The sequence below is a fragment of the Mustelus asterias genome, chromosome 5 (assembly GCF_964213995.1).
Source record: "Mustelus asterias chromosome 5, sMusAst1.hap1.1, whole genome shotgun sequence".
Taxonomy (NCBI): domain Eukaryota; kingdom Metazoa; phylum Chordata; class Chondrichthyes; order Carcharhiniformes; family Triakidae; genus Mustelus; species Mustelus asterias.
In genome coordinates, this window is record NC_135805.1 from 18686512 (window position 1) to 18699894 (window position 13383).

General features: G+C 46.0%; 1 protein-coding gene across 1 annotated transcript in view; it reads right to left on the reverse strand.

Moving 5' to 3' along the window:
* The window catches only part of kif6 (kinesin family member 6), a 406644-nt gene that overhangs the window by 282015 nt on the left and 111246 nt on the right, over positions 1-13383 (reverse strand). Inside the window, exons 7-8 of the mRNA XM_078213528.1 lie at positions 9099-9305; positions 4597-4740 (exon numbers count right to left, since the gene is read on the reverse strand). Coding sequence (XP_078069654.1) covers positions 4597-4740; positions 9099-9305 — 351 coding nt within the window. The remainder of the gene's footprint in view (positions 1-4596; positions 4741-9098; positions 9306-13383) is intronic.

The window sequence follows — 13383 nt, forward strand, 5'->3', positions numbered from 1 at the left end:
AGCCTATCTGCATCTGAAACTGTTCAATGATTTTAAAGATCACTTAACTGCGGCATGAAAAAACAACTTATTTTATAATACACCCTGTTAATGTTATATCTGCTTTTATTATTGTAGTGGATATTAACTATGTTAAATTATTATTTGCAAAGTTAGAATAATTCTTTTTCTATAAAATAAATTCAAACTTGTAAGGAGAAACCATTTCCTGTGGCAGATAGCTCAATAACAAGAGGACACTAATTTAAGATGCCTTGGCAGAAGAATCACTGGTGATGCGGGGAGAAGAAAAAAACGCACAGTGCCTTTTTATGATTTACAATACGTGGTTTGATAGGCTGGTAAAGGGGACTTGAATAACTATCTGAAGTGGAAAAAGCTACAAGGAAATGAACAGTCAAAATAATTGGATGGCTTTTTCAAAGGCATTATAGTCCAGATCGGCTATTTCTGTGCTCCGAATTCCCACTTAAAGAAGGACACAGCAAATCCAGGAGCTGGCTGATTGCCACCATTGTTACAATAAGGTTCTGCCAAAAAAAGTCAAAGAAATTCAGTACACATGTTACATTATGCAGCATTTGACTGAATGTAGGAGTACCAAGGAGCCCTCGCAAAACTGCAGTCAATGGGAATTAGGGGGAAAACTCTCCACTCCACTCGTGTCATACCTAGCACAAAAGAAGATGATTGTGGTTGCTGGAGCTCAATCATCTCAGTTCCAGGACATCACTGCAGATGTTCCTCAGGGTAGTGTCCTCGTCCCAAACATCTGCAGCTGTTTCAACTATGACCTTGGGGATGTTCACTGATAATTACGCAATGTTCAGCACCATTCGTGATTTCACAGAGAGCAGCCCATGTCCAAATGCAGCAAGACTTGGACAATATCCAGGCTTGGGCTGACAAGCAGCAAGTAACACTTGTGCCACACAAATGCCAGACAGTGACCATCTTTAACAAGACAGAATCTAACCATTGCAGCTTGACATTCAATGGCATTACGATCACTGCAGCACCCACTATCAACATCCTGGAGGTTACCATTGACTGGAAATTGAGAACTGGACTAGCCATATAAATACTGTGGCTACAGGAACAGGTTAAAGGCAAGGAGTCCTGTGGCACGTTTTTCAAACTGGAAGCCTGTGACCAGCGGTGTGCCTCAGGGATCAGTGCTGGGTCCACTGTTATTTGTCATTTATATTAATGATTTGGATGAGAATATAGGAGGCAGATGACACCAACATTGGTGGCATAGTGGACAGTGAAGAAAGTTATCTCCAATTGCAACAGGATCTTGATCAATTGGGCCAGTGGGCTGACGAAAGGCAGATGGAGTTTAATTTAGAGAAATGCGAGGTGATGCATTTTGGTAGATTGAACCAGGGCAGGACTTACTCAGTTAATAGTAGGGCATTGGGGAAAGTTACAGAACAAAGAGATCTAGGGGTACATGTTCATAGCTCCTTGAAAGTGGAGTCACAGGTAGACAGAGTGGTGAAGAAGGCATTCGGCATGCTTGGTTTCATCGGTCAGAACATTGAATACAGGAGTTGGAACGTCTTGTTGAAGTTGTACAAGACATTGATAAGGCCACACTTGGAATACTGTGTGCAATTCTGGTCACCCTATTATAGAAAGGATATTACTAAACTAGAAAGAGTGCAGAAAAGATTTATTAGGATGCTACCAGGACTTGGTGGATTGAGTTATAAGGAGAGGCTGGATAGACTGAGACTATTTTCTTCTGGAGCAGAGGGGTGATCTTATAGGGGTCTATAAAATAATGAGGGGCACAGATCAGATAGATAGTCAATATCTTTTCCCAAAGGTAGGGAAGTCTAAAATTAGAGGGCATAGGTTTAAGGTGAGAGGGGAGAGATACAAAAGTGTCCAGAGGGGCAATTTTTTCACACAGAGAGTGGTGAGTGTCTGGAATAAGCTGCCAGAGGTAGTAGTAGAGGCGGGCACAATTTTGTCTTTTAAAAAGCATTTAGATAGTTACATGGGTATGATGGGTATAGAGGGATATGGGTCAAATGCGGGCAATTGGGACTAGCTTAGGGGTTTTTTAAAAAAAGGGCGACATGGACAAGTTGGGCCGAAGGGCCTGTTTCCATGCTGTAAACCTCCACGACTCTATGATTCTAAGTAACTTACCTCCAGGTTCCCCAAAGCCTGTCCACCAGCTACAAAACAAAAGTCAGGGGTGCAATGGAATACTCTCCACTTGACTGGATAAGTGCAGCTCCAACACTCAAGAAGCTTCATAACATCCAGCAGTCCGCTAGATTGACATCCTATCCACAAACGTTCAGTCCTTCACCATTGACGCACAGTGGCAGCAGTATGTACCATCAAGATGCACTGCAGGAACTTATCAACACTCCTTAGACAGCACCTTCCAAACCCACAACTGCTACCATGTAGAAGTAGGAGGACAGCAAACACATCGGAACACCACCACCTAAAAGTTCCCGTCCAAGCCACTCACCAATCCAACTTGGAAATAAATTGCTGTTCCTTCACTGTTGCTGGAACTCCCTCCCTAACAGAACTGTGGGTGTACCCACAGCACATGGACTGCAGCAATCCAAGAAGGCACGTCACCACCATTTTCTCAAGAGCAATTGGGGATGGGCAATAAATTCTGGCCGCGCCACTGACGCTCACAACCCTTAAACAAACAGAGTCCAACTCAGCAATGGTGAATGCAAGATTAAATTACCTTTTTTCTTCCATAGTGAAATGCCCTTGAGATACATTCCAGTACTAGATTGGCCTTGGTGATAACAGCTTTACATTGACTGAAAACTTGATGAATGATTAATAATATATGTAAAAAATGTTTTCTAGCAAGCACCCATTCAGTGTATCCCTCTTCTATTAATATCCATATTCATGTGCATCTGTAACTCCTTAACCTTTCTTTTGGATTGATTTACATCTATTTCAACGCCATTGATCACCAATAAGCTCATCACAACCAGACAGCTCAATGCCAACGAATTTTAAAATATGGAACTAGGGGCCCGATTTTACCATTGCAACAGGCGCGGAAACATGGTAAAGTCGGGTGTGAGGCCATTAACGCGATCGGCGCCCACGTCCGCGAAGATGGCCACTTTACTGAAGTGGGGGGAGTGAGGAGGGAGGCCCGATCGTTGTCTGGTTGGGGGGGGGGGAGGAAGGCGGGCCAGATGTACCTTGGGGGGGAGGGGACGGGGGGGAGGGGAGGGGTGTGAGGCCAGATCATCCTCTGGGGGGGTGGGGGGGGGAGTGAGACCAGATCATTCTTTGGGGCGGGGGAGAGGCCAGATCATTCTCTGGGGAGGGGGGAGTGAGGCCAGATCATTCTCTGGGGGGGGAGGGGGAGGTCAGATGTATCTCTGGGGTGGTGGGGAGGGAGGGGGGTAAGATGTATCTCTGTTGGGGGGGGGGGCGGAGAACAAGGGGGGGAGCAGGGGGGTCCGCTGCCACTCTGCGGGCAATCAGTGGGGGGAAAGGGGGCGGGTGTCGTGATCGGTCTGGGTAGCGGGGGAGTGGGTGGATAAGGGGGTCAGTGATGTCTGTGGGAGCCATTGCTCCTGCTTTGCGCTCCCGAGCCGCTTTCTCTGCTTTCTGCGGCCCGGGAGCGATGTGACAGCAGCGCGCTTTTTCAAATTTTTTTCTAACTGCGCATGCGCAGTTCAGAGCTCCAATCATTTCGGGCGCATTAAGCCCCTCCCACAGCGCAATTCAGATTCGTGATTTTTTTTCAGGCTGAGTGCGTATGGGGGCGCCTGGGAACAGATTTCCAAGTCAGATCTGAATTGCGCCCAGATTCAGCACTTAGAATGAAAATGGTAAAATTAGGCCCTAGATGGAGCTTGGACCAGATCTGGAAAAATAAGATTGATATCAATTAAGCACAATTAAGATATGATATCAATTAGTAAACTACTGCATTCAGCATAGCACAATAAATCACATTCTGGGGGAGGTGGGGGTGGAATCTAACACACAAAAATTGCAAACAAAATTTCTCATATTCATAGAATCATAGAGTCATGGAATCATAGAATCCCTACAGTGCAGAAGGAGGCCATTCGGCCCATCAAGTCTGCACCGACCACAATCCCACCCAGGCCCTATTCCCATAACCCCGCACATTTACCCTGTTAATCCCCTGACACTGGGGTCAATTTAGCATGGTCAATCTTTAGACTGTGGGAGGAAACCGGAGCGCCCGGAGGAAACCCATGCAGACACGGGGAAAACGTGCAAACTCCACACAGACAGTGACCCAAGGCTGGAATTGAACCTGGGTCCCTGGCGTTGTGTGCCACCGTGCCGCCCCAGGAATAGTCCCAGGAAAATCTTTTCAGATACTCTTTTGCAGCAGAACAACAGAACACAAGTTCATGGTCATGAAGAACAAACTTTGGGCATATGCCAAAAGTACTTTCTTTACCCACAGGATGAACAACCAAAGCGTGTTGTGAAGTTATATTTCTTACTTCAAAAATATGAAGACACATGGATCAAAGGCCCGCCTTCAAACCTATTTTCTGAACTCTATATAGAATTGGAATGAAAACAACATGAACGTGCCTCCAGGTTCCTCTTATCCACAGATAATGTTGCAACCATAGTTGTCATACAGTTTCCTCCCAGGCTGTCCCTCAGAACAGATGTCATCATCGAGTTTCGATAAGGAATGTGGGCGCGATTCTTTTCTGCAAGTGCGATAATCACCTGGAATTTAAACAAACAATTTCAAATTTGCTCCTTAATGCATAGAATCAACAAACATATTCAATGGAGGAAATTGGAAAAGGCAGGTTGCTTTTTTTGTCGTATTTCTGTGTCAACTTATTTTAAGACTGGTTCCATTTTGTGCCAGAAAAGGATGATACATGTAACAATGGCCCAGTGCAAGACCTGATAGAGAAGGAAAGACCATCAATCGAATGCAGCAATAGTGAAGACTCGTGTCACAAAGTAATCGGGTGACACTTAACGTCAGCAGCTTGATGTAAAAAAAAAGGTTAGAAGGAAATGTCAAGCCCAGGAGAAAGTTATGAGAAATACCTGTACAAATGAGATTATCTGACTGTGACAGTCCTCAGTTATAGGCAGCTGCCCGAGCAGAAAGATTCAGGACATCATACTCTACTTCCATTTATACCACATGGTTGCGAAGCAGGTGTAGACCTTTTTCAGAAATACAGCGGGTAAATTTTGCAGCAAGCCACCAAAGTGTTTGAAGGTGAGGGGGACATGTGAAATAGACTGTGTGGCCAGCCCACCGATCTCCGTCCACCCCCAGACGAGTCCCTCATATTAAACAGTGGTGGGGTGGGGTAAGGCGATAGATAGACTGCCTGACCTTAGGCCTATTAAGACCCTTAAACAGACGATGAACTGCCATTTAAGAGCCTCATTTCACCTGTGTCACAATTTTCCAACGCCAGCATCTCCAATCACAATTTTCCAGCCAGCGGGTGAAGGTGGAAGGAAGATTATTGGGAAGGAACAGGGAGTTGTTATCTTCTTTGGTGGGTGCCTTTACCAATCGGGGTCACTTAACCTCAAGATGATTACCTCCCCCATTTGGTCCCACTCCTGGCCTCTAAACCCAATCTCTCACCCACCTCGCTGGGCGCTCCAATCTATCACTTGTGGGTGGGAGACAGTGGCACAGTGGCAACATCATTGGACTAGTAATCCAGAGGCAGAGGCTAATGTTCTGGAATACAAAGTATCCATGGTACCCCCCATGGTAGCTGGTGGAAACATAAGTTAAATTAATAAAAACTGGGCACTTAAAGCTAGTCTCAGTCATCGTGGCCATGAAACTATCAATTGTTATTCAACCCACCTGGTTCACTAATGTTCTTTAGAGAAGGAAATCTGCCATCCTTACCTGGTCAGGCCTACATCTGACTTATGGCCAACATCAGTGTGGTTGGCTCTTGCATCATACAGTATAGAAGAGGCCCTTCGGCCCATCGGGTCTGCACTGACATAATCTTATACACCTTAATCAGGTCCACCCCCCTCAGCTTTCTCTGCCCTAAAGAAAACAACCCAAGCCTATCCAGCCTCTCTTCATAACTCAAATGCTCCATCCAAGGCAACCACAGAATTGAACCATAGAATTCCTACAGTGAGAAGGAGGCAATTCAGCCCATTGAGTCTGCACCGACTCTCCAAAAGAGCATCTTACCCATGTCCACCAGCCCCTGCAACCCTGCAGCTTTAATCCACCTAACCTACACCTCTTTGGACACTAAGGGGCAATTTAGCATGGCCAATCGACCTAACCTACACATCTTTGGACTGTGGGAAGAAACCAACGCACTCAGAGGAAACCCAGGCAGACACGGGGAGAATGTGCAAACTCCATACTCCAAGGCCAGAATTGAACCCGGGTCCCTGGCACTGTGAGGCTGCAGTGCTAACCCCTGTGCCACGATTCTGCCCATCCTGGTGAATCTCCTCTGTACCCTCTTCAGTGCAATCACGTTCTTCCTATAGTGAGGCCACCAGAACTGCACATAGTACTCCAGCTGTGGCTTAACCAAAGTTTTGTACAGCTCCAACATAACCTCTGCTCTTACAAGCTACGCCATGGCTGATAAAGGCAAGTGTCCTAGATGCCTTCTCAACTCCCCTATTAAACTGTCCTGCTACTTTCAGGGATCTGTGGACGAATTCCTCTGAGCTTCCCAGTGTCCATCCATTCATTGAGTACCCCCTTGTCTTAATACACTTTCCAAAGTGCATCACCTCACACTTTTCAGGGTTAACTTCCATCTGCCACTGATCTACCCATCTGACCAATCCATCTATATCTTCCTGCAAGAAGACCTTCTTCCTCACTATTAACCACCCTGCCAATCTTCATGTAATCTGCAAACTAACTTATTATCCCCCCACCCCACCCCTCCCCCACATTCTCATCTATATCGTTTATATATCACCAGCAATAAGGGACCCTGCACTGATCCCTGTGGTACGCCAAAGGACACCGGCCTCCAGTCACACTAACTGCCAGTTTTGGATCCACCTTGCCAGGTTACCCTGGAGCCCATCTGCTTTTCCCTTCTTTAGCAGTCTCCCATGTGGGACTGTAATGACTTCAATCAGGCCATTGAGGTTGGCCTATTGGAGTATGAACTCCATAATTAAGGATCCATTTGATGAGCCAATCAGGGAGTCTTTGCCTTGTACTTAACCGGGAGTGTCAGTTCCTCTGACACACCCCGGAGGTAGACTGCTAACTACTAGCACTCGGTGTTAGAGTTTGTAAATAAAGGGATTATGGTGAAGGGACTTCTGCCTCCAAAGACTTACTACAGAGACCTTGTCAAAAGCTTTGCTGAAATCCATATAAACCACATCAACTGCACTACCCTCATCTATACACCTAATCATCACCTCGAAAAATCCTATCAAATTTGTTAGCCATGACCTCCCCCTAACAAAACCGTGCTGACTATCCCTGATCAAGACTTGCCTCTCCAAGTGGAGATAGATTCTCTCCTTCAGAACTTTCTCCAATAGTTTCTCTAGCGCTGATGTAAGACTCGTTTGTTTGCAATTTCCTGGCTTACCTCTACCACTCTTCTTGAAAAGTGGAACCATATCAGCTGTCCTCAATCCTCTGGCAATTCCCTGGTGGCCAGGGAGGAATTAAAAATTTGGTTCAGAGCCCCTCTAATTTCCACTCTTGCCTCCCAAAGCAGCCTGGGATACAGCTCATCCGGCCCTGGGGATTTGTCCACTTTTAAACCCATGAATAGTTCGTCATTCCCTATGTCAAACTGTTCAAGAGCCTCACAGTCCCTCTTCCCAAATTCTGTACCTACATCCTCCTTCTCCCGAGTGAAGACAGATGTGAAGTACTCGTTTAACACCTTACCAATGTTCTCCAGCTCCAATGCACAGGTTGCCCCCCTTGGTTCCTAATGGGCCCAACTCTTTCCCTGGTTATCCTCTTCCGCTTAATATACCTGGAGAATATCTTGACATTCTCCCTAATTTTACCCACAAATGCTTTTTCATGCCCCCCTCTTTGCTCTCCTAATTGCTTTCTGGAGTTCCCCCTGCATTCTCTACACTCCACTAAGGCCTCAGCTGATTTGCTCCCTTTGTACCTCCCAAAGGCCTCTCTTTTCTTTTTTATTCGGTCCTGAATATTCCAAGATATCAAGGGTTCTCTGGGCTTGTTGCTCTGCCATTTCACCCTCAAAGGCTGCCCTCTGAAATGGCCGAGCACGCCGTTGGGTAATTAGAGATGGGCAGCAAACTTTTATCTATTTATTTTATTTATTTATTAGTCACAAGAAGGTTTACATTAACAATGCAATGAAGTTACTATGAAAATCCCCTAGTCGCCATATCCTGGCACCTGTTCGGGTACACTGATGGGAGAATTTAGCATGGCCAATTCACCTAACCTGCTCTTCTTTGGACTGTGGGAAACCGGAGCACCTGGAGGAAACCCACGCGGACACAGAGAGAACGTGCAGACTCGACACAGACAGTGATCCAAGCCGGGTCCCTGGCACTGAGGCAGCAGTGTTAACCATTGTGCCCGCCGTGCTGGCCTTGCCAGCGATGCCCACATCCCATGAAAGAATACTTGTTTTAAAAATGCCCGTACAAAATGCCAGACTTAAGTTCAAATCCAGGAGATATTTTCTTCCTTCCTGGGGACTGCTTCTGGTCCCAGTAGTAGCCCCTCCTGTCTTCTGGTTGTCCTTGAGGGGCAGAAGTATCAATCCTCATTAATTAAGGTTGCCCCTGCGTACTAACGCTGTGGGGCAGCCGGATTTCTGGTCAGTGCCAAACAACATTTGGCTCGGTGGAGATAGGCATGGGGCAGGTCATCCATCCCTGTAAAATCCACCCCATGAAAATGACTTCTTGTCCTCAATCTCACTTGGTTTATAATTCTATACTAATCCATTTCATTTATTCATAATGTTACATATTATATATAGTTCCAATGATGTTATTCATCGATAATACACCAGTCAGCTGGTTAATGTAGAGAACAATTTCTATTTCTTTTTCATTTCTCTTGGCGTGGTACCCAACTATACCTGTTCCAGGTATGTCAGAGACAGGTTAATGTATTTAGCCTCGGTCAGTAGCTGTCCTCCGACTCCAGTCTTTGTGACACGCTCTGAGCCAGCCAGGTCCACCAGGTGTAATTTCGATCGACGGATAGTGGCAGAGCCTGGCTCCCGACTAGAAACATGAATGGTGAAAATGCAGTGGGAACGAGTCGAGGCCTGGTTCATAGGAGTCTGACAAAAACAAAAAGAGCAAATATTAGTTGCCCCCCTCACTATTAGAGGGGTTCTCATTCCTTTAAGGAAAAAAGGAACTTTAGCTTTGACATATATAAATAACCATGAATTATTTGAACACAGTCTTTTCAAAAAGAATTGCGCCCTGGTAGTCTTGCTCCATCTACCCTGTTGTATATTGTGTCCATGCTCCAGGTTCTACCTTCAGTTTCGTGTTTCCTATGACCAGTTGTTGATCATCTGTGTTTTCCAGGCCAGAAAATTGCATCAACTCCAAATAAAATATCATAATAAGTATTACATAAGACATAGGAGCAGAATTAGGCCACTCGGCCCATCGAGTCTGCTCTGCCATTCAATCATGGCTGATATTTTTCTCATCCCCATTCTCCTGCCTTTTCCCCATAACCCCTGATCCCCTTATTAATCAAGAACCTATCTATCTCTGTCTTAAAGACACTCAATGACCCGGCCTCCACAGCCTTCTGCGGCAAAGAGTTTCACAGATTCACCACTCTCTGGCTGAAGAAATTCCTCCTCATCTCTGCATGTAAGTCACACTCTTTCTCTTTCTTCTGAAAGAATCCAAATGCCTGAAGATTGACATGAGACAGTTCCCTCCACTGGATTTGGAACAGACATGTGCAGCTGTGACATGGGATCACTACGTTTAGGTAACGGATGACCACATTCTTCAAGTAAATGTCCTGCCACCTGCTCCACCCGCTCTCTGGCGTCTCGGATAAATCTGCCTGTAACATACAAGGTAAGCAGCTACTTATCGTGCATGGCTGGAAATGGCGCCAGAGTTCACTTGGCTGTTTTGACCCTGGGTCTGTGGAGAAAAATCCATCAGCGACACTACTTTCACCAGCAATCTTCTAATTACAGGACTGAGGGAGGAACACCTGCTGAATGGGATCACACACATTTCCAAATAATTCAGAAATCATAGAATCCCTACAGTGCAGAAGGAGGCCATTCAGCCCATCGAGTCTGTACTGACCGCATCCCACCCAGGCCCTATTCCCGTAACCCTACACATTTACCTTGTTGATCCCCCGACACTAGTGTCAATTTAGCACGACCAATCACCCTAAACCGCACATTTTTAGACTGTGGGAGGAAACCAGAGCACCCGGAGGAAACCCACGCAGACACAGGGAGGAAGTGCAAACTCCACACGGACAGTGACCCGAGGCCGGAATTGAGCCTGGGTCCCTGACGCTGTGAGGCAGCAGTGCTAACCACTGTGCCACTGTGCTGCCCTAATTGAAACTATGTAAAAGTTGAGGTCAAACCCAAGATGAGAGTCATTTTTAAAGTTCTGAATATCTGATCCAGGCTGCATAAAATAAATCATTGTCTCTGATCTACCAAAATGGAAACTTGTTATTAACTAATACATAGATTCTTGAATGGAGCCGTGTGCCACAAAGGTTTTGCTCGGATTTTTGTTTCTTTCAAAGTAGAGCAGTTATACTCAGATAATTCTTTTACCCTGCTTCATCGGTAGGGATTCTAGTGGAGTACTGTGTGCAGTTCTGGTCCCCACATTACAGGAAGGATGTGGAGGCTTTGGAGAGGGTGCAGAGGAGGTTTACCAGGATGTTGCCTGGTATGGAGGGGAGATCCTATGAGGAGAGGCTGAGGGATTTGGGATTGTTTTCGCTGGAAAGGCGGCGGCTAAGAGGGGATCTTATTGAAACATACAAGATGATTAGAGGTTTAGATAGGGTGGATAGTGATAGCCTTTTTCCTCTGATGGAGAAATCCAGCACGAGGGGGCATGGCTTTAAATTGAGGGGGGGTAGTTATAGAACCGATGTCAGGGGTAGGTTCTTTACCCAGAGGGTGGTGAGGGATTGGAATGCCCTGCCAGCATCAGTAGTAAATGCGCCTAGTTTGGGGGCGTTTAAGAGATCCGTAGATAGGTTCATGGACGAAAAGAAATTGGTTTAGGTTGGAGGGTCACAGTTTTTTTTTTTAAACTGGTCGGTGCAACATCGTGGGCCGAAGGGCCTGTTCTGCGCTGTAATGTTCTATGTTCTATGTTCTATGAATCCCCAGAGCCATGGGCTAAATGATACGCTGGGGCACCTTGGGCAGGTTCTGCACATGGAAGTCAGTAGCCTTTCCTGCCCGTGGATCAAGCCTGATAAGACATCAGTTGGAGCTTGTTCATTTACAGGGTGGGTTTGAGTACATCATCCCATTCGATCAGTGTTGGATGACAGTGTTGGATTAACCGCCAGTCATTGACCATGGCACGGAAAAAGGGTTCTCTGGTACAGAACCAAGCAAATTCAGGATCGCTTCAAACTCCGCAGAATAATTTGCCAATGAGTCATTTGCAGGCTTCTAAGGTGAGTGCACTTTGTGTTCCGCTGTCTCCAAACCTTGGCACTGATCAAAGGTGATCAGAGGATGGCAATCACTTCTAGCCTGAAGTTAGCCAGTTATTTGCATGAAGGAGTTGTCCAGTTGTTGCATGTTTCCGTCCAGAGATGTCTGCCCCATTGGAGCAGGTGGAGAGGCAAGGGAGAACAGTCAAACCAGCTCCTAGATTGAACAAGGACTTCATCAGAGCCCTCCTTGACTCTGATCGACATGAGCAGCTGATGCCTGCCCCTGGTAAGAGGAGGAAATTAAGCCAGGCAAATGCAGCCTGAGAGAAGGTGGTCAAGAAGGTCTGCAATATTGGGCCGGTCAGAATGAAATGGCACCAATGACAGAAAAGGCTCAATGACCTAATGAAGATGGCCAGAGTGAGTGAGCCCTCAGTATATGCCAGCATGCTACATGACGAGCTCGTAAACGCAGGAGAAAAGTCACTTCAGTTGGACCTCAAAGATAGCATGATTCAATAAGGACACAGCTGTCTTCAAATGTCATTGTGCATTTAAAGTCTAGGTCCAATTGTAGGTTGGGTGGTTGGCAGAATGAGCATACAACGCAGAAGCACAGCATCCAGGCAGGCATGTACTTAGCTAATAATTAGTCATGTTATAAAATCTGAAAGTGCAATGAGTGCACATCTTTTCAGCAGAAGCAAGACCACAATGCCTATCTCTCTCAGATACTTTGCAGCCCTGGAGATGGCACTCAGCATAGAACTCAGAAACCGATAAAAAGCCGCTAACTCATGGGGCGGGGTTTTCCGGCCGCGCTTGGCCCAAAGCCGGAAAATCCTGCCCAAGTTCAACAAACCTTTGCATGATCTGTGTCTTGCCTGCTGCAACTCCCATGGTGGGTGGGATGGGAAAATTCCGCCCGTGATTTCAAAATAGACAGTCTGCTCTTTCAAATTAGCACTTCCATCAGTGACAGATCGACTCACTGCCAATATTTTGGTACTCTCATAATCTATTTTCAGTACAATCAGCTAACAAAACAAGGATTTTCACAGGTCAACTCAATTGGTGCCAGTACCATGACATACCATCAGTTGAAATGCTACTTCCATACAAAATTCCAATCCGGCGCTGGAAATGATTGAATATTTGAAACTGCAGATTTTTATGCAGCGTATCCAATGATGACATAGTCATTCAACTCAATTCTTTAAGAGATCAGAAAATGTTGAAAAGGCACAGCATCAACAACCCCGAAAACAGGATTGTATGTTAGAATGATTGTGCTCACATTACTTCTTGGCAGCACAGTGGTTAGCATTGCTGCTTCACAGCTCCAAGGACCTGGGTTCAATTCCCGGCTCAGGTCATTGTCTGTGTGGAGTTTGCACATTCTCCTCGTGTCTGCGTGGGTTTCCTCCGGGTGCTCCGGTTTCCTCCCACAGTCCAAAGATGTGCGGGTTAGGTTGTTTGGCCATGCTAAAAAAAAAACTGCCCCTTAGTGTCCTGAGATGCGTAGGTTAGAGGGATTAGCGGGTAAAATATGTAGGGATATGGGGGTAGGGCCTGGGTGGGATTGTGGTTGGTGCAGACTTGATGGGCCGAATGGCCTCCTTCTGTACTGTAGGGTTTCTATGATTCTATGATGACTCTGAAGTTCTGAAGAGTCATACCAGGAAATATGTCTTTCCTTTCTGAATCCTAATTATCATGCAGCGTCA